We start from the raw sequence: 26,015 nt of genomic DNA, 5'->3' as shown, positions 1-26,015 counted from the left end.
TTCAATTTTCTGTGATGTTTAGTGCCTTGTTAGTTATTTTAATCTAAGGAGACCCTTGGGCAAATATCTCTATGGACTAGTACTTAGAGAAACTCTTTGATCTCTAATTAAGTGGTGACTAATAGCTCATAGTCAGATATCTTATTATTATAGTTTAGATTATCTTCTCCTACATGTATCATTTTTCACAGACCTACAAATGAACATATTTATATTTTCCACCCCACTCAAAATTTTTATGAGGTTTCTTGCATTTGGTTCCTTTGTGCCTAGTTTTCTATTCCATAAACCTAGAGAAAACTGAAGTTGAATATTAAGCCATAAACCTGCTGTATTTACCATGATTGATATTTGTTCTGTTGAGGAAGTCAAGAATTAAGATACTAAATCATTATGAGTATCTGATGATCCTTGATAATTGCTACCATCCTAGTTCAGATATCAGCATCTTGCACCTGGACTCATCCATTTGCCTCCTAATTTGTTTTCCGGCTTCCTGCCTTGACCCTCCTTCCAGGCTGTGTTCTGCACAGCAGCTGGCGTGATCCTCCACCAACTGGTATCCCATAGGCAGACGCCCCAGAATCAGTCTGGGTTTGAGGGAGAAGCAACATTTGAGATCAAGCTGATTTTAAGTTATTCGTTTGGAATGTGACTAAGAAATCTCTGGATTACACTGATTCTCCTTGAAATTATCTAGATCAAATTACCTGCTATGAAAAAGGACCAATAATATATGCTTTTATTGAAAATATTGTTGAATAGTGTATGCGGATTTGAATTCTTTTTCATGTATGTGAGCCCTTTTGCTCTGTGTGTAGCTGGAAAGCATTGTGCGAATAAGCAGTATGCAGAATGCCGGCAGAAAACATTGAGGTGAAGGCAAAGGAATTTTATTTTCAAAGTCTACCTTGTGAACAGGGTTTTGTGATTTTCATGGGCAGAATTGTAGGTGTGCTAGGGGTCACCGCATTCCTGTACTCCCAGCTCAAAGAACGGGGAGAAAGAGCCATTCATGGGGAGAATTTCCAGCATACTCCATCCCTCCCACAGTAGCCAGAGGCAGTGAGCTGGCTGGCCTACCCTTTAACTCTTTGGGCACCCTGACAAAAATCTCCTTTCTAGGTCACATCAGTGTTATTTTATTATCAAAAAGTGTGTTCATGTGTTGGGAGTTGAAAATGCTAGGAAAATCATTTTCTTCCTGACAATTTGTGTATTGGTGAAATACATGATTATAATTATATTTATCCCATTTTTAATAATCTGATACAGGAAAGGGAAGAGTAGTCGTCTATTCAACCAGTTTAAAGAAAACTCTTCTAAACAGGATACATAATAGATGCAGAAGCTCCAATTAAATTGCTCAAAAAAAAAAAGATCTTTAATAACTGCCAAGTGTATGCCCGCTGCTGCCCTGTCAGCATCCTGAACAGGAAAAAATTGTGTTCCAGCCAAATACTGCTTACACTGGTCTTCATTATAAGAGCAATTTATTTCCATTAATGTGAAAATGAATATTTGCTGCCAAAATTTCTAAGGAGCACGATAATGGATCAAAACGCTGAAATAAGCAGTCTGTGCTTTGCTGCATGGTTGATGGATGAGGGGGCATCTTTAAATCATCTTCCAAATTAGTAGTTCTCAGCCTTCTTGAAAATTTAGAATCACCTGATGCTAAAAATCCTGAAGCCCACACCACACCCCAGACCAAGTAAATCAGGATCTCTAGGATGAGGACTCAGGCTCACTGCTTTTCAAAGCTCCCAGGTGATTACAGTGTGCAGCTGTGACTCATGCTTTAAAAAATGACTAGGCCTTGCAGCTGCACGTCATCTATCCAAGACTCCCAGGTGTGGGGTTTCATGAAGTGTGTGCGGGCTGGGGATACCTGTGCACATTGAAGAAAATGGGGTTGAAAGTACCTGCCTTCTGCTCCTGGATTGGGAGCTGCTGAGTTCCTAACTGGTGGCCATGGACTAGGTCCTCCTTCCACCACAACCTCGGGAGCGCTGTGGGAGCTCCTTGCTTCTGCCAAAGTCAGGGCCCTTCTTCAGAACCCTGACACTATGCACAAAGACTTTTTTGGGTAGGGGAGAGTCAAGGATTCTTTTTTTTTTAATAGACAATGTTTTAGAGCAATTTTAGGTTTACAGCAAAATAGAGCAGAAGATATAAAGAGTACCCATAAGCTCCCTACCCCCACAAATACATAGCCTCCCCCATTCCTCCCCCCACCAGAGTGGTACATTTGTTACAATAGATGAACCTCCATTGACACGTCATTATCACCCAAAGTTCATAGTTTGCATTAGGGTTCACTCTTGGTGTTGTATGTTCTATTGGTTTGGACAAATGTATAATGACAGGTACCCACAACTGTAGGTATTATATTTTATAGAGTAGTTTCACTGCCCCCAAAATTCCCTGTGCTCTGCCTGTTCATTCTTCCTTCCCTCCAACCCTTGGCAACCACCAATCCTTTTGCTTTCTCCATAGTTTGCCTTTTTCGGAATGCCTTATAGTTGGAATCATACAGTATGAAGCCTTTTCATATTGGTTTCTTTCCCTTAGTAATATGCATTTAAATTTTCTCCACGTCTTTTCATGGCTTGATAGTTCATTTCTTTTTAGTCCTAAATAATATCCCATTCTCTGTATGTACCACAGTTTATTTATCCACTAAGCTACTGAAGGACGTTTTGGTTGCTTCCAAGTTTTGGAAGTCATGAATGACGCTGCTATAAACATCTGTGGAGAGATATTTTTGTAGACATAAGTTTTCAATTTATTTAGGTAAATACCAAGGAGCACAAATGCTGGACTGTATGATAAAAGTATGTTTCGTTTTTTAAGAAACTGCCTGCCTTCCAAAGTGGCTGTATCATTTTGCATTCCCACCAGCAGCTGTTCCACATCCTCATCAGCATTTGGTGGTCAATGTTTTGGATTTTAGCCATTCTGATAGGTATGTAGTGATATCTCGTTGTTGTTTCAATTTGCAATTTCCTAATGACAAATGATGTTTAGCATCTTTTCATATGCTTACTTGCCATCTGGATATCTTGTTTGATGAGGTATCTATTCAGGTCTTTGGCCTATTTTCAAAATTGGTTGTTTATTTTCTTATTTTTGAGATTTAAGGGTTCCTGGTATAATTTGGATAGCAGTCCTTTATCAGATACATCTTTTACAAATATATTTTCTCAGTCTGTGGCTTGTCCTCTCATTCTCTAGACAGTGTCTTTCACAGAACAGAAGTTTTTAATTTTAGTGAAGTCAGTTTATCAATTCCTTCTTTCATGGATCATGCCTTTGGTGTTGCATCTGATAAGTCATTGCCATACGCAATGTTACCTAGTTTTTCTCCTATGTTATTAAATATTTTGTAGAAGTTTTATAGTTTTGCATTTTACATTTAGGTCTGTGATCCATTTTGAGTTAATTTTTGTGAAGGGTGTAAAGTCTATGTCTAGATTCATTTTTTTGCATGTGGATATCCAGTTGTTCCAGCACCATTTATTGAAAAGACTATCTTTGCTCCATTGTACTGCCTCTGCCCCTTTGTCAAAGATTAGTTGACTATATTTATGTGGGTCTATTTCTGGGGCTCTCTGTTCTGTCCTATTCTATTTGTTTATTCCTTTGTCAATACCACTCTGTGTTGATTACTGTACCTTTATAGTAAGTTTTGAAGTTGGGTAGTGTCATTCCTCCAACTTTGTTCTCCTTCGGTATTGTGTTGGCTATTCTGGGTCTTTCGCCTTTCCATGTAAACTTTGGAATCAGTTTGTCATTACTCACAAAATAACTTGCTGGGATTTTTGAATGGGATTTTGATTGGGATTGGTGTCTTGACAATACTGAGTCTTCCTATCCACAGACATGGAATATCTCTCCATTCATTTAGTCCTTTGATTTCTTTTGTCAGAATTTTGTAGTTTCTCTCATCTAGTTCTTGTACATATTTTGTTAGATTTATACTTAAGTACTTCATTTTTAGGGGTCCTAATGTGAATGGTATTGTGTTTTTAATTTCAAATTCCATTTGTTTATTGCAGGAATATAGGGAAGCAATTGACTTTTGTATGTTAACCTTGAATCCTGAAACGCTGCTATAATTGCTTATTAGTTCCAGGAGGTTTTGTTGTTGTTGATTCTTTTGGATTTTCTACATAGACGATCATGTCATCTGTGAATAAAGACAAGTATTATTTCTTCCTTCCCAATCAGTATACTCTTTATTTCTTTTTTGTTTGTTTGTTTTATTAGCTAGGACTTTCAGTATGATGTTGAAAAGAAGTGGTGAGAAGGGACAACTTTGCCTTTTTCCTGACCTTAGTAGGAAAGCTAGTTTCTCACCATTAAGTGTGATGTTAGCTGTAACATCAACCTTTCGTTGATGTTTGAACACTTTTAATATTTTGATTCAACAGCAAATTATGAATGTCTTATTCAGGCTTCCCCGGTTGTAAAGGTAGCAATTAGAAGTGATGATGATTGATACATTATCTGTAGAATAATTGCAATTTTGCTACTGTACAATATGGGTATATTTTTATGTGTGTATATGATAATTGCATAGGGAAAAGCTTAGAGTGAAATACAGCAAAATGCTTCATATCTCCATGTGCTAATTAATAATAGGTCATTTTAATACATCTATTTCTTTCATACTGACGATTAGGTATACTATATTTTTGAGAGTTGTCAACCATTAACTTGTTTATCATTCTGCTGGATATAGTTTCATTATTTCGTAAGTTTAGTTAATAGACTCACATTGCTAGGGTCATGTTAATAGTCCATAGTGATAACCAAGACAGCCTTATTGATAGAAAAGCAAATGCGTATATTATAACAAAATGCAGTAAGAGTTACTGGGAATTCAACATGAGGAAGTAGATGGTGGCTCCGGGAGTGAAAAACATCCACCATCTTAATTTAACTCTCATTTTCAAGAAAAGTAAAAAAATGTAGCTCTTGTACAGAGTAATAGGATCTAAACACGTGGCCGAAAATTTCTCCTTTGTTCTTCAGCACTCAGGCTCCTTCTGAGAAGTCTGGTTTGTTTATGATGATAGGCACAAAGGGAAGATGTGGAGCAGTGTAAGAAAATAACTTGGGTAGTATTTTTTTCTAAAAGCAAGTGAACATAAAAACTTATTCAGGAATCCTAGGAAAAATATCATCTGGTTAATAGTAGGATTATGGATGGTGGAATTTCAGGTAATCTTTTCTGTTGTCTCAATCCTGCTCTTAAATAAATCACACGGGGATAGAAAGGGCTGAGGAGAATATAGTCTTTCAGATTTGGCCACCTGGTTTAAGCCAGTCCCCAAAGAGTATTTAGGACTTTAGTCCAGGATTCAGAGGACATGTGGCGTGCGTTATAAAACCAGTTCTGGCTTGTTGCTGTCTAAAAGAAATGTGACCTGGCATGGCTGTTGTTAGTAAGAAATGGTGTGTAAACAGCAGGCACTTGAGAGGACAAAGATAAGACCTTGAAGGAAAATGTAGAACTCCAAATAAAAAACACAAAAACCCAGGAAAACCAAGATTAAAGGTAAAAGAGGAACAAGGTAAAGGTAAAAAGATGGGAAAAAACCACACCCCCTCCCCCCCAACACTGACACAAAGAAAACAACCAAAGAAAAGATGAAACATCCTAGCAAAATGAAATGCATTTTAGTGGCAGGAGCAAGGGCTAGAGATCAAAAGCTGCCTGATTGTACTCCGTGCCATTTATAAAATTCCCCTCATGACCTTGGCCTGGGAGATTTGGAAAAAGCAGCTCATATCTGAAAGTAATTCAAAGAACGTTACAGGGCTGAGGTCTTCATCTTGTGAAAGCCCCAGGGTCGAGCCTCCCGGGGCACAGCAGCGTAGGGGGTTCCTGCTGAGTTTCTCCGCCACTGCAGGCTCTGCTGCCCATGGAAGGGACAGCTAATGGCACAGGAACTGCCCCTTGCTCTGGGGCCAATGAGGACACTTGAGAATGAAAGGGGGATCTACCAGAAGTGACAGTGGGATCATAGACATAATGGGACAATAGGCATCTGGGACTGTTTGAAGCAAACGAGATATGTATTCAGTTGGCCATTCCTGTGCCTTCTGAGGGGCTTGCAGTTAGTTGCCCTGGTCTGCCCTGCTCCAACCCCAAAACAGTGACTACAAATGCGGGTTGTGTCCACATGGTCCAGGACCTCTCTTGAAGATGCTCTTGAAGTAGAGATTTTGTCAAGACATCAAAAAAGGGTCTGTTGAGAAGAGTGAAACTCATTTTATTGATTTCGTACCTCCTGTTTATCAAATAGGAGAAGTACAGGAAGCTGAGTATGTAAGTCATTGACAGTGCCCTGTGCTGGGAACGAGGGGGCAGGGGCCTTTCCAACTCACGGCCCAGTCTTCAGCCATGGCTAGTGTTCGCCGAGGGCTCAGTGTTCTTAAGTCTTCTGTGACAGGGACTATTGCTATTTTCAGTTGGCAGAAGAGAAAGTGGGCTTGGAGGTTCCCAGCCAGGGCACCCAGTACTGGGCGCTGCACAGAGCGAGTGTGGGCTTCGGCCGCCTGGCTTCAGCCAGCTGCACCCACCAGGTGGGAGGTGCGCCGTGGCCGCTTGTGATGCCTGCTCAGTGCTGACTACCAACAGGCCACGTTTACTTCCATGTCCCTTTGTCATGGGAGCCCTGCCAACTACTCAGGTTGTACAATTCAAAATGCCCCGTGTCTTATCTTATCCTCATTGTACTTACAACTGTTCGCATTTGTTTTTGTGTGGTTATTCGGCTGGCTTTTGTATCCTTCGCACTCAGTAGGGATTTCGTGAACACTGGTTGAACTGATGGCGGAGCTGGTCACTGGTGTGTTGGAGGTGAAGTGGCTACAGGTTCCTCTCAGTCTGCCAGCAGTTTGCTCCAAGTACAGATGGACTTGATGCTTTAACTATTCTCACCATCGTTTAAGTTTGTTAGCTCTGTTTGTTTCTGATGGTGAATAAACATAGCGAAACAAATCCTGAAAATTCAGGAGCTATATAGCTCTCCTTGAAATGAATTAATTTATTAATGCCTTTGGCAGATCTCCACTGTGTTCTCCTCACTGCCTCTGAACACTCTGCGTTGCTGTGGTGACGATCTGTGCACTTACCTTCTAAGCTGAGTGCCAGCTGGAAGACTCTCTTCTGTTATTATTCAGAAGCCTTTCCTGTCAGTTGTTTTGTGTTTGTTTATTTGTTTGTCTTTCTGGGTTCAGCAATGTGAATTAAAAGTTGTCTCCTTACCATCAAATGCTTCCTCCGCAGGGTCTTTCTGTTAAACGTTCAGGTACCTCTGCATGCACAGCCAAGCTGTCCACCACGGTAGCATCGTGAGTAGAGGGACCTTTGCCAGGAAAAGCGACTGAAACTCCCCTTGGCCCAAGGAAGTAGGGGATGCAAGTGATACATAAAGGAAGAGAACATATTCAGTAGGGCAAGTTAGAATGTGTAAAGGCACAATTAAAAGGAAATACCTCTCTTCCTAATAAGAAAAAAAAAAGTTTTTACTGAAAAGAGTTCCCGAAGAACGGTTGTGCAATTTATATATTTCTTGCAGGAAGACCAGCTGGATAGGCTGATAAGCCTTTTCTCATTCAGTGGGTGGTGGTGTACATGTCCATTCTTAGTGGTGGAGCAATTTTTCTGGTAGAAAGAAACTCCTATATTATGCAATGGCGGAGTAGCTAGAAATGCCCTTCCTTCCCAGTTTGTGTACTGCAGTGTTACCATTTCTCAAGGCTTTCTTTGAAGCTGTTGCCCCTGCAGTGCCTTCCCCCTCATCAGAACCAATCACTGCTTGTTCTCTGCTCCCATGGTACATTTACATATATTTCATTTGACTTTGCACTTCTGCAGTTTACATGTCCAGCTGTTGCATTTGAAGATTATAAGCCCATGAAAGGTTGGTGCTGATGTCCTTGACCTCTTCACAGTACTTTGTACAGAATAGACAACAAATGTGTGTTAAAATAAATGTGTGAAAACAGAGTAAAGGGAGCAATTTCACAGTGCTGTGATGAATGGGACTGAAGCAGAGGTTGAGAAACCTGAGCCTCCTCTCTAGTGTGATAAGAAGCTATTGAAAGGCTCTTTGGAGGGGTGACTTAGTATGTAATACATGGAAGGGGACTGCCCTGTCATTTCCTCCCTGGCCTACTGTGTCTATCGGGCAGGCTTATCCCATTTTCCTCATTGGGGCGCTGCTGAGGATCTGTTCTTCCCCGTCTTCATCTTTGTGTGGCTGGTGTTTTGGATGAAATGACAGCATGTTTTAAAAGTGACATTTATATCATGTTTAAGTGATATACCTATATAATTAATTTGTCACGTTAAAAAACAACAGCATTAACTTTCCTAGAGAGTAAGCGAACTCCTTAAGACTGATAGATTTAATTTAAATTGGAAGAAAGAAATAAAAAAAAAAACCAGACTATTTCCTTCCAGTCAATTAAGACCAGCCACCTAACTGTCAGCAATAAAAAGGTTAGATAAGAAGGGTTTTAATCCTACCTATTCCCTCTAATAGATCATCCTCAAGAAAGGAGTTATAAAATTCCCCCAAATGAATTATTGGACTCAAATGAAATGTCAACACATAAGTTAGGGAAGAAATAATTACTGGCAGAATCATATTTGCACATCTGTTGTATCAGCAGAAATACAGATGCTGTTAGAAGATGTGTAAGTTTGAACCTTTTGACTGGGTGCAGTTATTTACTAGGTGTTGAAAGTGAATTTGACAGAGTGGAAAGAAAGGAAGGGCACGGCATCTCTTAGAGACATTGATGGATCCTGACTCTGGGAGCAGGTTTCCATTTGTTGTCACATTAAGAATCCCAGAGCACCGTGGAGCTCGCAGGCACTCACGCACACTTCTTAGCGCCAATTGGGTTTATGAGGACAAGAGATGACAGCCCTGAATGCAAGGAGAAAACCTTCCAAACTGGCCCACACTCTGGGCTGGGCAACAATTTCTGGCAAATAAGTTGTGTGTGGCTGGATTTCATTTATTTTACTGCCTATTTTCTCTCTACAGCAGGACTGGCATAGGGTTTATAGTGTTTATTACTTGTAATTAAATTTCTATTGCATGAGAAATAATACTTTTTTGATAAAGAATACATTTAACATGTGGTGCCAGATACTATCGTTCATTTTTCTTTTTTTAAATATAGGATTAAATTACTATGTTACATCTTTTTCTCTAAAAGATAAGGGCTTCTACCACAGCACCTTCTCACACTTAAAATAATTCATTTCTTAATATCATCAAATATCCTGTCACTTTTCAAAATTTTAATTGTCTCATAAATGCCATGATTTTTTAAAGTTGTTTTTGTAGAATCCAAATAAGGTCCATACATTGCAATTGACTATGTCCCCTAAGTCTCTTTTAATATCTGATTTCCCCCTGCATCCCTTTTTCGCCCCTGTGATGTTTTTGTTAAGGAAACCAAGTCATTTTTCCTGTAGAATTTTCCAGAGTCTGAGTTTTGCTGATTATATCACTGTGTTTTAATATAGTACTTTAATAACTATTACTGTTTATATAGACATAATACACATAAACTATAGTTATTTCCCGAGCCAGAGTGAGAAAAATCTCCTCTTGATAACAACCTCAAACATGAATGAAATGGCCACAGCCGTTTTTGCTGGAGAACACCATCAGGTCATGTAAAACTTCTCCCTGGCCACTTTCTGCCATTGCTGTGTGAAGAAGTTGTAAAGGTATAGGATAGGTATTAGGTAAGAATATGTCCCTCAGGATCCACATTTATGGGGAACAATCAGATATTCTTCAAAACTGATCACAGACCAACTCCTGTAACCTTACGTAACATAAGCAAGTGCCAATTAAATGAGGCAGATTATTGGTTTGGGTTGAGAGGGAGGATGCTTGTGTAAGATTCTTACAGTTACAAAGGGCTACTCTGTGTTTGGGAACTTCATTGAAGCATAAAAGAGAAGAATGAAGCTTTGGTAATTTAATTAAAATTAAGTATGAGAGACCAAAAAACAAATGACATGGACCTCAACCACAATAAAAACTGTAATCACCTCAAAGAAAGCCTGTTCAAATATTCATGAATAGCTCTTTCAGTATCTAGTGAAAATAGATTGATTACTCAAGGACTGAAATTTATTATATAAAATGGGTTTATAGAGATCTAAATTTATACTCTCAAACCCATCAGACCTTCAGGAAATAATAGTTTCAAGGACAAAAATAATTTTCAATGGTGATACAGAAATTTTTACCAACATAGCAGCCTCATGTCCCATTTTTATTTATAATGTATCGCATGTCTCTGTCACATGAGAAACCTTAGAGTTAATTTTGACTTATATATTTCTTACATACTCTTTATAGATCATTGACCAATTATATTGCCATTACCATAGCATTAAAGAATAAATTCTTGAATGATTTTAGGCAGAGGATAGTGGGCAGTGGAAATGCTCTGTATGATACTGTAATGGTGGATACATGTTGTGATAAATTTATCCAAACCTATAGAATGTACAGCACCAAGTGTGAGCCCTAATGTAAACTGTGGACTTTGGGTGATGATGTGCCGATGTAGATTCATCAGTTGTAACACATGTACCACTCTGGTAGGGATATTGATAATTGGGGCAGCTGTGTGTGGGGGCAAGGGGTTTATGGGATATCTTTGTACCCTCTTCTCAATTTTTCTGTCAATCTAAAACTGTTCTTAAAATGTTCTTTAAAAAATTTAAAAACAAAAATAAAAAAATAAATTTATAAGGCATAAACTAGACCCTATTTCAACTTGGAAAGAGGATAACACTTTTTGATGTAGGATCTATTTGTATTTTTTTTAGTAAGCAAAATCGTGTAGGGGACTGCTATGCTTGTGCTAGGAAAATATCTCTTCCTAAATAACTTAGTATGCAGCGGGAGATATAAATTGTGATTTATCTACTTTCTTTGTGAAGTGATATGAAGGTTTCACTTGAAGACTGAACCTAGTTATAGCATTTATGGGGTTCCCTTAATAACACTTACTAAACCACCATCAAAATGCTGTGTGCTTGAAACTCTTCTCTAATAGAAGGGAAGGATTCTTTGTTAGTCCGTTACACCTATTCATTTGTAAGATTGAGATGTTAATGTCTAGTTAAGTCTTTTGTTTATGGCCGCTAAGCAAAATAAAATTGGAATCTAGTCTGTATCATCCCTCTTTTCATGATATGCTTGCTCCTTTACCTTCATTGTGGGCCGAGAGGAGTCTGGGAAAAAAAAATTGGTTCTTATGAGGTGCATATCTTGCTTCTGCTGCTGTATTCGTTAGCATTATTACCATTGCAAGTGACAGAAACACTAATACGAATTCCTTTTAGTGAAAAAGAAAACAAATTGGGGTCATAGCATGCAAGAGCTGAGGTAGTGCTGCTTTCAGGCATGTTTCCAGTGATGTCTGTAGGATGCAGGTATGTTCCAGCCATCCCTGGGCGGGGCTTTCATCTCTGTTGGCCACCAGCACTCCTGCTCTAAGTGGAGGATCTCAGTATTCCTTCCACTTCCTACTTCCTGGTCTTTGCCTTTTATTACTTCCCTTCTTCTTGCCTTTAAAGTATCCCTGCTTTTGTTCCAGGATTGACTTTCCCCCTTTTGCTGCAGATCCCAGGCCACTTTTCTCATCTGGGAATGTAGAGATAACCTCCACTAATTAGCTCCACCTTTAAAATCTTAATCTTTCTCCTAATGTTCAAGTGCACTATTCTAAAACTAAAAATCTTTGGATCTTTCTACCCCATTAAAATATTACCTGATCTCTTGGTTTCCTTCCTGATTGTAAAAATCCCTACCCTGGGATTTAAATGTTAATTCTTTTCCTTTCTTTGCCAGTCTTTGGAGAATCCTCTGTACTCATTACCTCCATTTCCTCACCTCTTATTCAGCAGCTTTAGTTTGTTGTACTCACTCATCATGTGGCCTTTTATAATCCTTGTGGCAGGTTAAAAATTGTCCCTCACCCCCCTGCTATCCCAATATCTACATCTAAACTCTGGAACCTGTGAATGTTACTTTATTTGGAAAAAGGGTCTTTGCAGATCAAGTTAAGGATCTTGAGATGAGATAATCGTGGGTTATCTGGGTGGGCCATAAATGCCACCACAAGTGTCCTTGTAAGAGAGAGGGCGGTTTGACACCACACGCACACACCACAAGCCAAGGAATACTGAACGCTGCCGGAATCCTGCAGAGGCGAGGAATGGGTTCTCTCCTAGGGCCCCTGGTGTAGCACAGCGCTGGCCCCGCCTACACTTGATTTCACACTTCTGGCCTCCAGAACTGTGAGAGAATAAATTTCTGTTGTTTTAAGGCATCAAGTTTGTGGTGATTTGTTACAATGGCACAGGAAACCAATACTAATCCTTTTTTTTTTTTTTTTTAACATTCTGGGCAAGCTTATTGACCAGAAATGAGTTAATTTTCACAAAGTTAACATGCCTGAGTAACCAGCACCTAAACCCAGAAGCAGAACCTTGCTAGCACCCTAGAAGTCCCCTTCAATTCCCATTTTAGTCACTGCTCACCCTCCCCAAAGCAGCCATGATTATGACTTTTAACGTCACAGAATCGTACAGTACCCACCCTTTTATATCTGGGCTCTTTCTCTCAATGTGTTGGTGAGATTCATCCACGTTGTCACATGTGATTGTAGATTTTTCATTCTCACTGCTGTATAGTATCCATTGTCTCTATATAGCAAGCTTTCTGATTTCTTCTGCTGTTGATGGTTTACAAATAGTGCAGCTATGGAAGTTCATTACTTGTCTTTTGGTGAATAATGTATCTTGGCTCCCAGTGGGCATATAATGAGGAGGCGAATTCCTGAGTCCTAGAAGCCTTCTCTTTTCTTTCTCTACACTCTAACTTGGCAATCTCATCTACACTCGTAGCTTCAGTGATCACCCATCTTTCTGTTTGTTTCTGATCTTTCTGCTGAGATTCAAAAGCACAGCTGTCAGTTACATATTCATACACATACCCCCGCAGTGTTTAGTGTGTCCCAATCCAAACTCAAGTTCCTACCAGAAAAAAATAGTTTCCCCTCCCGTGTCCCTTACTGTGTTAATGGCAAATCATCGTCCTTAATCATCCAAGTTCAAATCAGAATCATTTCTAATTCTGTCTTTGCTTGTACCTGCTGAGTCCCTAAAGCATATTGACACACCCCCCCCCCCCCACCGTGCTGTCCCTGTGTTAGTTGCAGGGCACACTCTCCCTTGGAGGACTCCTAAATGATGCCCTGCCTCCAGTCTGTGTAGTCTGTCATCCATCCACAAATACTAGGTTGTCTTTCCAAAGCAAAGCTTGGATCCTGCCACACCCCTTTGCAAAACTCAAGGACATGGATGGATGCATCCATTGATTATAGAATCGAGTCAAAAATTCTGTATGTTGGCTTTCTATGCTTTCATAAATTTGACTTTAACATCATTTCTATCGGAAATTATTCATATGTGGCTTCAGGAACTATATAATAGCATTGACTTCAATAATATTTTTATCATAAATTGCTCAAAGAGCATCCTCTGAGCATTTCTTGTCATGGCTGCACGCGATCACCCTTCTTTTTGAGTTTACTGTGCTCGGCACACATGTAATCCTTGTAACAGTTTTGTGGGTAAATACCTGTTACATTATTCCCGATTTATATAGTTGAAGAAACCAAAGCTCGGAGAGTTTAAGGTATTGTCCAAGGTCATCCATCCAGAAACTTAACCAGGATTCAAACACTGGAAATTAAAAAAAAAAAAAACCCAGCTTGTCTGTCGTTTTCATATTCATTACTCCCCTGGAGGTGGGAAGGTTTCCTTTCCAGCTTTTCAGCTCTGCAGTGTGTGTTGCTGAGGCTGCATCTCCTGGCAGAGCGCTGTGGCTCCAGGCCCTGGCGTTCTGGGCTGGGCACCTGTGATGGATGTGTGCTTTTCCCCTCACGATCTCTAAAACTGGAGTGTCACGAGCTCAGCTCTTGCAGCTATTGCCTGGGCTAGGGGACTTCAGTTCTTTTAACACCCATCTTGGTTTTACTCCCTCCTTCTGTCTGTGTTTCTCTCCCCCTCCCTCTCCCCCTTCTGTCTTTCTCTTTAGTCTCTCCCTCCCCTCTAGGCTTCTCCCTTTTCCTCTCTTCCTTCCCCTTTTGTAAGCACAGTGGCTCTCAACTTTCTAACCTCTGGAAGTGCAAAATACCCTCTGACCACCTCCCTACCAGGCCTTACTTATCAGATTAAAATCAACAACAACAACAACAAATCCAGCAAAACACTTCAGTGTAATAATAAAATGTCATCAAATAAGCAAATTAGGGCTGGGTTGGGGAGAGTAGGTATAATTTGTATTAACAATATAAGAATGATTCATGTTTGAATCACTATGCATACATTTATTAGAGTTTAGTGATGAGGAAATTGTGGGCCAAAATGTACTGTTGATACAAATATATATCATTATCCATGGTAGAATTAACCAAATAACATACAGTAAAATAAAGTGATGCTGATGAAGCTAAATGAGTGGTAATTTATAGCAGGAATTGCCAAACCATGACCAATTCAAGAGAATGATGATAGATGATCATTCTGTCCTTCCTGAAAATTCCAACAATCCTAGCTGTATGATAGGAGTTCTGTAGTTTCCTGCCCTTGTATACTGGCCAGACTTCAGAAAACTAACTTAGAGTCTTCAGCAGATGCTACTAGGATACTACTTTAAGGTCATGAATAATGTTTCAGTAATTTTCATATTTAGTTGTAAATAGCACTTAATCATTCGTAAAATAGAAAAGCCAATGGGATGTAGTTTATATTTCTCTTAAGAATCTAAGAAAGGAAAGCATTTGGGGGTCAATGTCTGCTCTTTAGGGGACCTCTCGGTTCACCCATTGGAAATCATCACTTCAGTTTCTAGCTGTGGTTTTCTGCATTTCTTTCTAACCAAGCTCGAGGTGCCTTTCTTTTCCGTGGCTGCTTCTGCACTGCGTTTGCTGTGCTGGGGCTGCTGGTTTTTGTCTGCTTTTGTGGTGCTTCATTCTGGGACTCCACACACTCCACAGCCAGCTGGTGTCCTGTCCGTATAGCGCTCCTTCATCCACCAAACCAGCACTGACCTGTCTGGCCTCGGAGCGTCCCCACTTGTTCTTCCAGGGTGCCGCAGTGTTCCACCCTATATTGGTACTTGCCAAATCATGTTTCTGAGCCACAGGAAAAGGCAAAAACCATATCTCATTAAGTTTTCCTTTTAACTTTCATAATAGATAGCAGGTAACAGAGAGCCTTTTATGTTAATATAATAGGTGCTTGCGATGTTTGTCAAATTAAAAAGGCACTAATGGGTTGCCTTGAGATTGACCCATCGTGACTGGATGAAGTATTCTGTGTGCTGGCTTGGAAAGTTTTCATGCATTATGGGCTTTTGGAAGGAGTACCTTGTAGACTGTAGTACAAGCCACATGGCTGCTTGGGCTCTTGCTTTTTTATCAGTGATCTGTTGCCTAAGGAAAACAATAGAGAAGATAAAAAGTAACTACTGATTAACATCTTCTTTTAACTCTGCTTTGCACAAGCAGCAGAACTCAAGTGAGATATTTACCCAACAGATACTGTTTTATGAAGGGAAAATTCAATTTAAAAAATACCGCCTGCACAGACCATGAACCACTGCCATTTGATGACCAAAATGCAATTAAGCTTAATCATTTAATATAATATTATTGCCTTAAAAAGTTTTATTATGCTTTAACAAACCTCTGGTACACCTCATTTTATGCTCCATTTAACATTAACTCAGTTGGGATAAGGAAACAAACTATACCTTAGGTAAAAATGTAGGAGATTTTTGTGCCTTTGTCTATACTTTTAAATGGCTGACTTTCTTAAATTTCTAAATGTTGCAGTTTTACTCGTAGTATTACCACAAAAACTCAATTAGACAATTAAGTGCATTTACTCATGAAATACACGACAGGAGTAGTATGCTCTGGTCCCCAAATCTATTTTCACATCTCATTTGTGTTCTGAGCTGGGTAACTTCCAGCTCCTGTAAGTGTAGGTTGTGGCTCAATTAGACTAAGAGCATGGACTCCAGAGCTGGTTTGCTTAGGTTTGAATTCTGGTGCCAGCACTTTTATGCTGATCTTTGGCAGACACCTTCTCTGCTTCAGTGTCCTGAAATAATAATATTGCCTGCCACAAAGTGGTATTAGGAAGATTAAGTGAGTTAATATTTGAAAAGTGTATAGTACCTGACACATAGTAAGTACTGAATATGTATTTGTAAAATAGAGTAGATAAACTGTACCTTAAGTAAGTGGGGTTCAAGAATTGTGGATATCAGGTGTTTGTTTAATTTATTATAATTATATCATCTTTTGAATTTTTAATATGTCTTAGGATCATTTCACAAGGAAGATAATTTTTACCCGTTTATTTTACTACTGAGAAGGTACACATCAGAGTCAGAAGGTAGCCATAAAATCATGTTTTATTTTGTTAGTTAATATTACTGTTTAAAAAGTACTTTGTTACTAGTTTGTTACTAGTACTTTGTCCTAGCCAGCATAACGAGGCAAAAATAAACAAACAAAAAACATAAAAGTCATGCAGTTTGGAAAGGAAGAAACAAAACCATTCCTAGTTGCAGATTACATAATTGTCGATGTAGAAAATCCCAAAGAATATATATTTTAAAAAAACCTTCTAGAACTTATAAGTGTGTTTAGTAAAGTCTCAGGTCAATATGCAAAAATCAATTGTAGTTTTATATACTATCAATGAACAATTGGGATTCAAAATTTAAAAGAGTACCATTTACAATGGCACCAAAAAACAAAAAAAAAAAAAAGAAAAAAAAAAGAAACAGGTATAAATTTAGCAAAGTATGTGCAGGATCTGTATGTTGATAACTACAAAATACTGATGAAAGAAATTAAGAAGATTTAAGTGAGTGGAGAGATATTCCATATTCATGAATAGAAAGACTTAATATCGTTAAGATGTCAGTTCTCCCCAAAGTGATCTATAGATTCAACACAATCCTAATCAGAATCCTAGGAGGATTTTTTTTGTAGCTATCAACTACTGGCTGATTCTAAAATTTATACAGAAAAGCAAATAGAATACTAAAATAGCCAAAAACAGTTTCAAAACAGAATAGAGTTGGAGGACTTAACCTACCTGATTTTAATACCTACCATAAAGCTCCAGCAAACAAAACAGTGTCGTGTTGGCAAAGGTAGACACGTAGATCAATGAAATAGAATGGAGAATTCAGAAATAAATCCCAAAAATGTAGCCAAGTAATGTTTGACAAAAGTGCAGAGTCAATTCAATGGAGAAAGGAGAGTCTTTGCAGCAAATATGAACCTTGACCCATACTTCACACCATATGCAAAAATAAACTCAAAGTGGATCATAGACAAATGTAGAACGTAAAGCTATGAAACTTCTAGAAGAAAACATGGGAGAACACTTTTTTGACTTTGGGTTACGCAAATATTTTTTCAATACAACATTTAAAGCACAATCCATAAAAGAAAAAGTTGATGAACTGGACTTAATTAAAAACTACTCTTCTAAAGCCATTGTTAAGAGAATGAAAAGACAAGTCACAAACTGGGATAAGGTATTTGCAAATCTTGTATCTGACAGAGGACAGTATCCAGAAAATAAAAAGAGCATGGAAACCTCAATAATAAGAAAACAGACTCAACAATAATAAAAAAGATGAGCAAGAGCTTTAAACACTTTACCAAAGAAGATATACAGATTGCAAACAAGCACATTAAAAGATGCTTAACATCATTAGTCATTAGAGAAATACAAATTATAACCATGATGAGATACCACCACATACTATTAGACTGGCTTTAAAAGAAACACTGACAATACCAAGTGCTGACAAGGATGTTGGGCAACTGAAACAATCACACATTGCTGATAGGAGTGCAAAGTGGTACAGTTACTTTGGGAAAGAGTTTGGCATTTTCTTATTAAGTTAAACGTACGCTAATCATAGGACCCAGTAATCCCATTTGTAGGTATTTACTCAGGACAATTGAAAGCGTATGTCCACACAAAAAGTCGTACAGCAACTTTATTCAAAATTGTCCAAACTGGAGATGACCTAGATGTCCTTCAACCTGTGAATGGACATCCATAGATAAATCTCAAATGCATTTTGCTAAGTGAAAGAAGCCAACCCCTTTTCAAAAGGCTACATGCTGTGTAATTCCATTTATATGACACGCTGGGAAAGGTGAAATTATAGAGACAGATCAGTGGTTGCCAGGAATTGGGGTTTGGGGTGGGGATTAACTGCAAAAGGACAGCATGAGGGAATTTTTTGGAGTGAAGGAACTATTTTGTATCATGACTGTGGTGGTGGATATGCATTTTTCAAAACCTACTGGACTCTATATCAGAGACAATGAATTTTGCTCTATGACAATTAAAAAGTAGATTTAGAAAAGAAATGTCTTAGAGCAAATCACTCATCTGAATTTGAAATAGAAAAAAAATCAACCCTTTTCTGAGTTACTGTACTGTATTGTAAAATTATACTGATTATACCAATAAGCACTTTTTAATGTTCTATATAGCTTCCAAAAATGGATCTGTTCCTGCTTAGATGTTCAGATGTAATGAATATATCTTATTTTGCTTGCACCATTCATTTTAAATGTTTAGTTTCTATCTTAATCTGAAAACCTTCTGCAGTGTTTTTATTTTATTTTAGCATCAAATTCCACGAGTCAGTTCTCTGGAAAAATTTCCTCCTTCCTTTCATTACTTTAACTTAGTTAGTATTTTTATTTTCATGTCTTCTATTTTTCATTAGCAAATGTTTTATTTGGTTTCTCCCAGCCCTACTTTACGCTGTCTCTTGATTTTAAAGCAGTGATTGACTGTTGAGTGGCTGGCACCCATGGGAGGAGGAAGCCGTGTGGGTGCAGGAGGCAGCTGGGCTGTGTGGGTAGGATGCAATGACTCACTTTTTTTGTGTGTTGATTTTTGATGTAGAAATGTTAAGGACCCCAAAAGAAAAGTCTTTATTTGTATTAAAGAGTCCTGAAGTCATTTTTAGTCTTGAAAAACAAACTTTTGAAGCTCCTTTGACCTGTCTTCCTGTTTCATAACTTTGATAAATCTCTTGTGTCTTTCACCACCATGTCATCTGATTGATTTCTCTTTCAACAAATGTAAATTCTAATTTCATGATCATTAAGCAGATTTTGCACGAAACAGCTTCTCAAGGGTCTGCAGTATTTTTATGCACTGCACTTTGGATTTACATTTAGTCACATAGGTCTTGAATGACGTTTTTTTTCATATTTTGATGGGTTGCTAAATTATAAAAGCAATTAATGTTCACAAGAGAAATTGTGGGAAATACATGAAGGCATGAAAGGCATGAAAAAGAAAATTAAAATAATCCATTGCACAGCTATTATAATGCCATGGTTAGCATTGTAGTGTACAACTTTTCAGATTTTATTTTATTCACATGCATATACACATAGAATATAAACATTATAATGCACTCATTATAATGTATAATTATATTTGTAATGTATATGCTACACGTTGCAATGTATATATTATATTTTAATGTTTTTTATTTAATATAGCTTGAATTTACCCTTTGTAGCTAAGTATTCTTCTACCTTATAGTTTTCTGTGATTATATGATATGCCATTATTTGAAATTATTATGTATATATATTATTACATATATATATATACACATAAATATAACCATATAACCATTTTCCTACTGATGGATATTTAGACATTTTCCACTATTTTATTGTAAAAAATATTTCAGTGGACATACTTACAGGTAAATCTGTTCACATTTATAAGAATTTTTTGGAGTAAATTCCAAGGAATAAAATTATTAGGTCAAGGAGTATACATAATTTTAGGAACTTAAGTCTCCTAGAAAGTTTACACTTCCCCACAGCACAAAAGAGTATCATTTATTTGCATTTTCACTGGCTGTTTTAAAATATTTTTGCCTAACAAGTAGGCAGAAATATTGGCACTTCATGGTTGGTCTAATGTGTATTTAAAAATGTGAAATGGAGAATAACTTTTCATATGTTTATTTTCCATTTAAACTTCTGTGAATTGTTTGCTTATGTCTACTGCCTAATTGTTTAATGTAGTGTTCTTATTACTGCTGGTTTGTTTTAACTTGACCAATAAGAGATAATTTATAAAGACATTAACCTTTCATCTCTCACATATTGCACATATTTTTAACAAATTATCATCATGTGTTAAATTTGTTATATGTTAACATTTTCATTGTAATTGTGAATAGGTTCTGTTTTACCACTGTATTTTCCAAATGTTTATTGTGATTATAAAAGAAGCTCTTGGTTTTCATAATAATTTTGCATCTTGACACCTTACTAAATTGTATTATTACTTCTAATAGTTATTTAGCTAATTTGGTTGGGTTGACAACCATAACATCTGCTAGTAGAGACAGTTGTGTATTTTATTTTCTAGAATTATACCTCCTTACTTTCTAAAAATCTTATTGCATGGCTCGGATTTTCAGAAAGCCATTATATATTAGTGGGACTTGTTGACAGCCTTTTGTTCCTGATTTTCATGGGAAATAAACGCAAAATTGGCAGTTATGAAATGTATATTATTCTGTATGTTAAGGAAGATCTTATATTTTCAATTTGCAATTTTAAAAAATTTATTTTATTTTATGTATTTTAGAGGTGAGGATCTCGCAATGTTGCCCAGGCTAGCCTTGAACTCCTGGGCTCAAGCGATCCTCCTGCCTTAGCCTCCTGAGTAGCTGGGACTACAGATGTGTGTCACTGCCCCCAACTCAGCAATTATTTATAATGAGAAATAGATTTTGAATTTTAATTAATGTACTTGGAGCATCTGCAGAGAGTCTGGTGCTTTGAGCCATCCTTGAATTTCCAAAGTAAACTTTAAAGTTATGATCTAGGGTTCTTATAGTATACTGCTTGGTTTTTCTTTCATATTTTTGTCTAATCTATAAATGAGTTTGAGACTAATCTAAATTTCATTTTGGTGACATTATTGTCAAATTTTGATATCAAGTTTCTACTGCCTTGGTGTTGGTCATCTTTGAGCTTTGGGAAAATTTGCATCTGTGGTTATATTTTCCTAAGGTGTAATTTTCTATACCTTTACTCTCTCTCTCTTTTTCTTGATTGTATTTGCCAGGGACTTACTAGATATTAACTAATTAATTAATTCTAAAGCCTAGCTCTGCTAACTATTAAATAATACATTTATCTATGTTTTTTTAAAATCTCCTTTACATTTATTACTTACTGCTATTTTTTATGAATCTCCTTTTTAAGGAATTTTTTTATTTGGGACCTTAGTTAACTTGTTTTAATGTTGAAATTTAACAGGGGGCATCAGCCCTTGTTTCCTACCATTGCAGACTCTCCTTAGTTTCCAGTAATTATATTATCTCCTTCTTTGAAAAATGCAGGTCTGTTAACATTTTATAAAACCACTTCCGGGTAGAACTGCAAATTTAACATTCAGTGATAAGTGAAAAGGGAAAATCCCTATTATTTCCTCATTTCCTCTTTTGAGTACTAAGTTATTGAAACCAAAATGTGCTTGTTGGGCATTATTTAGGTGTCATCGTTTGAGGGACTTTGTTTTCTGCTTGCAGATATCGCTGTGGTGGAGATGAGCGATGCCTTCCGGCAGCCGTCCTTGTTCTACCACCTTGGGGTGCGAGAAAGTTTCAGCATGGCCAACAACATCATCCTCTACTGTGATACTAACTCAGACTCGCTGCAGTCACTGAAGGTACCTGCCTTGTTTACTGAATGTTTAATTTTAGCACCAGCGTTTCAGGAATACCTCTCTGTCATCCGAAACATTCTAAGTAGCTTATGTTTGTAAAAGGATGTTTGTGTCAGTGTGATCGTTATGCACCAGTTACTAGTTAAGCTGTGAGGTTTATCTAGATTTCAGTGTAGAGAAGTGATGACACACAGGTAGGAAAAAGTGCACGTTGAGTTCGGAGTTTCAGTTAGAGCTGCAGCCAAGGAGACTGTGCTAATGGAAGTCATCAGTACACACACCTCCAGGGAAAGAAAAGGAGATTGCATAAGGTACTGGCAGGCCTCCTGCTGTGTCACCGCTGGGGGCTTCATTGTGCCCACCTGTCTCCAACTACAAGTGCACTTCCTGCTTAAAAGTGCTCTGAGGAGAAATTCTCTCTCGAGTATCCTGACAAAATTGCCACCGGTTTTCACTGGGGTATGGTTTAAATTAAGATGGGAAAAAGGGAATAAAAATTTCCTATATTTGTCTACAAAATTCAACCTGTCTCAGTGTCATTCTCTCCGTTAATAGGAACTTACTCATACGAAGGCATTTCCTCCGTCCAAAAAGGTTGCCTAAAATACTTTTCCAGGGCCTAGTGATTTAATCCTGTCTGATTCTTTGAAAAGCACCTCACAGTCCAGTGAAACTCATGCTGAGCCTGATGGCATCCACTTCCCTTGTGAAGCTTGCAGCTTGCTCCATGTGGCTTTTCTCAGCTGTATCTTCCTGCTGGGAAATCAAAGCCAGCCTGGGGACATGGAGCCCTAGAATTCAGAACCATATTTCTAATGGCTTACCAATTGTCACATGAATATCTCTAACCCAAAATTCATGCAAAAAAATATTAGTAGTATTTTGCTTTTATCTGACTGTCTAAAGCACAGGTGGCTTTCTCTGAAAAACCTGCAGAGCTTCGTTGAGCAACTATATTTACCGCATGCCAGACATTGTGCTGGGAATGAACAGGCATGTCCCTTTCCAGATACTCTCACATAGCCCTAAGAGATTTGCTCCTACTTGTCCGAAATCCATTTTTTACCTAGAGCAATCCTTTACCTGGAGCATTCCTTAAGTAGGGAATCCTTAAGAAACCCCAACTAAATTTCCTCCAGGTTTACCCCTTTAATTAATGCACCATAAAATTTTGTAACTATATACCTATATATATGTACATTTTTTGAGATAGAATCTCAGTCTGGTCTACAGCCATACCACCCGGAACGCGCCCCAACTTGTCTGATCTCGGAAGCTAAGCAGGGTCAGGCCTGGTTAGTACTTGGACCAGAGAATCTCACTCTGTCACCCTGGCCAGAGTGCAGTGGCGTCATCACAGCTCACTGCAACCTGAAATTCCTGGGCTCAAGTGACCCTCCTGCCTCAGCCTTTGGAGTAGCTGGGACTACAGACGTGTGCCAGCTAATTTTTTCTATTTTAGGTAGAGATGGGGTCTTGCTCTTGCCCAGGCTGGTCTTGAACTCCTGACCTCAAGTGAACCTCCCACCTCAGCCTCCCAAAGTGCTAGGATTACAGGTGTGAGCCACTGCACCCTGCCTGTATTTCTAATTAAACATTTATTTATTTATTCTTTTTTTTATTTCAGAATGTTACAGGGGTATAAAGGTTTTGGTTACTTGCATTACTTTTGTACTGTTTGAGTCAAAGTTGTAAGTGTGTCCATCACCCAGATAGTGTGCCTTGTACCTGTTGGGTGTGAATTTATCCTTCCCCACCTCCGCCCCCCACCTTCTTGATTTCCATTGTAATTAAACATTTGGATTTGCTACTATTTACAACATGTATTAGCAATTGATGAAGAAATGAGATTATTTTATTTGGCCCTTTTTTTTGAGACAGAATCTTGCCCTGTCGCCCAAGTTAAAGTGCAGCAGTGTCATCACCGCTCACTGCAACCTCAAAACTCCTGAGCTCAAGTGATCCTCCTGCTTCAGCCTCCCGAATAGCTGGGACTACAGGCATGCGCCACCACACCCAGCTAGTTTTTCTATTTTTTGCAGAGACAGGGTCTCAGTATGTTGCTCAGGCTGGTCTTGAACTCCCGGGCTCAAGTGATCCTCCCACCTTGGCTGCCAAAAGTGCTAGGATTACAGGCATGAGCCACCTCACCTGGCCTCTTTGGCTGTTTTCATTTTTCTTTGGATTAAGTTTATTTTAAACAGGCAGTGTTGTGTTGGAGATTTTTAACTCTGTGCAATTTTTGGTTTTGCCCATACTGGTATCTGGCGATTTAGTTTTATGGGCATTCTCCTAAGGAAATATCTTTTTAATGAATTAAAATTACATTTGAGAGAAAAAGATAAAGCTAACCTTATCAGAAATGTATAAGGACAAATAAACTGGCTTCATTGTTTTCAGCCAGCCTTTGTATAGGAGTTTTGTTGGTATCTGAATAAAGTAGTTCTTTAAAAAGGCGAATGCTATTTAAACTATACTCATTCATCTTGTAATATTACCTGCTAGGCGAGTGCTATTTAAACTATATTCATTCATCTTGTAATATTACCTGCTAGGTACCAAGTGATTTGCTTGCATACATTTCACATTTAATTCTTAAAACAGCCCTATTCATTCTATCACCATTTCATAGAATCACAAACTAAGGCTCAAATACATTCAATCGTTTGCCTAAGGTGATAAAGCTAGGAAGATTTGGGGTTAGGTGTGCCCAACTCTAAAGCCTGTTCGCCTTAACCACTAAGCTTTATTGCTGATAAGACACTTATCAGATATTCCTGCTGAGTGTGTTCATTTAGAGGTACCGATCAACTGTGCTTGTAGAATTGTCCCATGCAATGTCCATCTCTTCTTTCTTTTTCCTTCCTCCCTTCCAATAACTTAAGCTTTTGCCATTTTCTTGTTTAGACTGTTCCCAGCCTGGTAGGCCGTGTGTGTGATTGCAGAGGACATAAATATCTGGGATAGGAAGTATTTTTGGCAGTCGAACAGTTTCCTCTGAGTCCTAAAAGTTCCTCAGGTCCTCTGTTACTGAGAAAAGTTGGGGTGTGTGTATTTTTAATTTTATTTATTTCTACTGCAGTTAGTTAAAGGTGTCGCTTTGTTATCCCTGCCATCTACCAACAGAAAGGAAAACTGCAGTGAAATAAGGCAGAACAGGAGATATTTAAAATAATATGTCATGTGAGGATCAGCTAAATAAAATAAAAATGAAGCATCTCCCTGTTTTTGCAGGGGCAAAGACAGAATTAGAATGCTATTCTTGTCATATATTTAGCTTCACTTAGGATGATTCTTTGGACATCTAGAAAGTACAACTGCCCCAGTTTGATTTTCATCTATTGCTCTTTGCTGAAGATAGCAGTTTTTCTTCATCAGCAAATTCTCAGAAATCATAGAAACAAAATTTTTTTTAAGTTTAAGCTCTTTGAAAAATAATAAATGGAAACTATAAAAGTACTTACAAATCTGTTTCTGAGATGTCATTTGAAAGGATATTTAGAATCTAATCATAACATGCATGGACTTGCAATAAGATTTATATCCATTGTTTTAAATCACAAATACTATTTTATTGTAGTAAGAATGAAATATTTTAATTTTTTATCAAAACATATCATCATTGCCCTTTGAGAAAGGGAAGTTGATTCTTTTTTCCCCCCTTACTGTTATAACAATACATTTTTCACAATTTAAAAAAAATAAACATCATGAGAATTTCTCATGTGTCTATGATGTTTATTGAGAGAGACTCTGTGCTGAGATTTGCTTGAAAATAAGAAATGCTAGTAATAATTCTTTTCTGATTTTCATGCATTGTAAAATGATCAGACTTCTTGCGGTCTCTCAGTACACAGGAGAGTAAGTCTGGACAGTACTGGCCGAGGAGCTGGGGCTCAGGTGCATGAAAGGCATCCGATGTCACAAAGGGCTTAGGAGCAATGAACGGCTGTTGTGTAGAGTGAGGAAGTTGTTTTAATGAACCATTTCTTCTATTACCAGAAATTCCTTTACAAGAACAGCTTTCAGCGAGGTTTCTTGTGATCTTATCTTGCACTCCCTTCCTCAGCTTCTTCTCTTGGTTCTGGGCCACTCCCCACTCTCTTTAAACAATGCT

At 38.1% G+C, this 26,015-nt stretch overlaps 1 protein-coding gene across 3 annotated transcripts in view; it reads left to right on the top strand.

The window, feature by feature from the left end:
- Nucleotides 1-26,015, top strand: part of MAP3K5 (mitogen-activated protein kinase kinase kinase 5) — a 198,441-nt gene that overhangs the window by 40,432 nt on the left and 131,994 nt on the right. For all 3 annotated transcript variants that reach the window (XM_045544441.1, XM_045544439.1, XM_045544438.1), the window contains exon 2: nucleotides 21,762-21,901. In XM_045544441.1, the coding sequence (XP_045400397.1) occupies nucleotides 21,762-21,901 (140 nt within the window). The remainder of the gene's footprint in view (nucleotides 1-21,761; nucleotides 21,902-26,015) is intronic.

This window comes from Lemur catta, chromosome 2 (genome assembly GCF_020740605.2).
Source record: "Lemur catta isolate mLemCat1 chromosome 2, mLemCat1.pri, whole genome shotgun sequence".
NCBI classification, from domain to species: Eukaryota; Metazoa; Chordata; class Mammalia; order Primates; family Lemuridae; genus Lemur; species Lemur catta.
The sequence above is the reverse complement of the archived record's forward strand: the minus strand, read 5'-3'. Positions and strand labels throughout refer to the sequence as shown.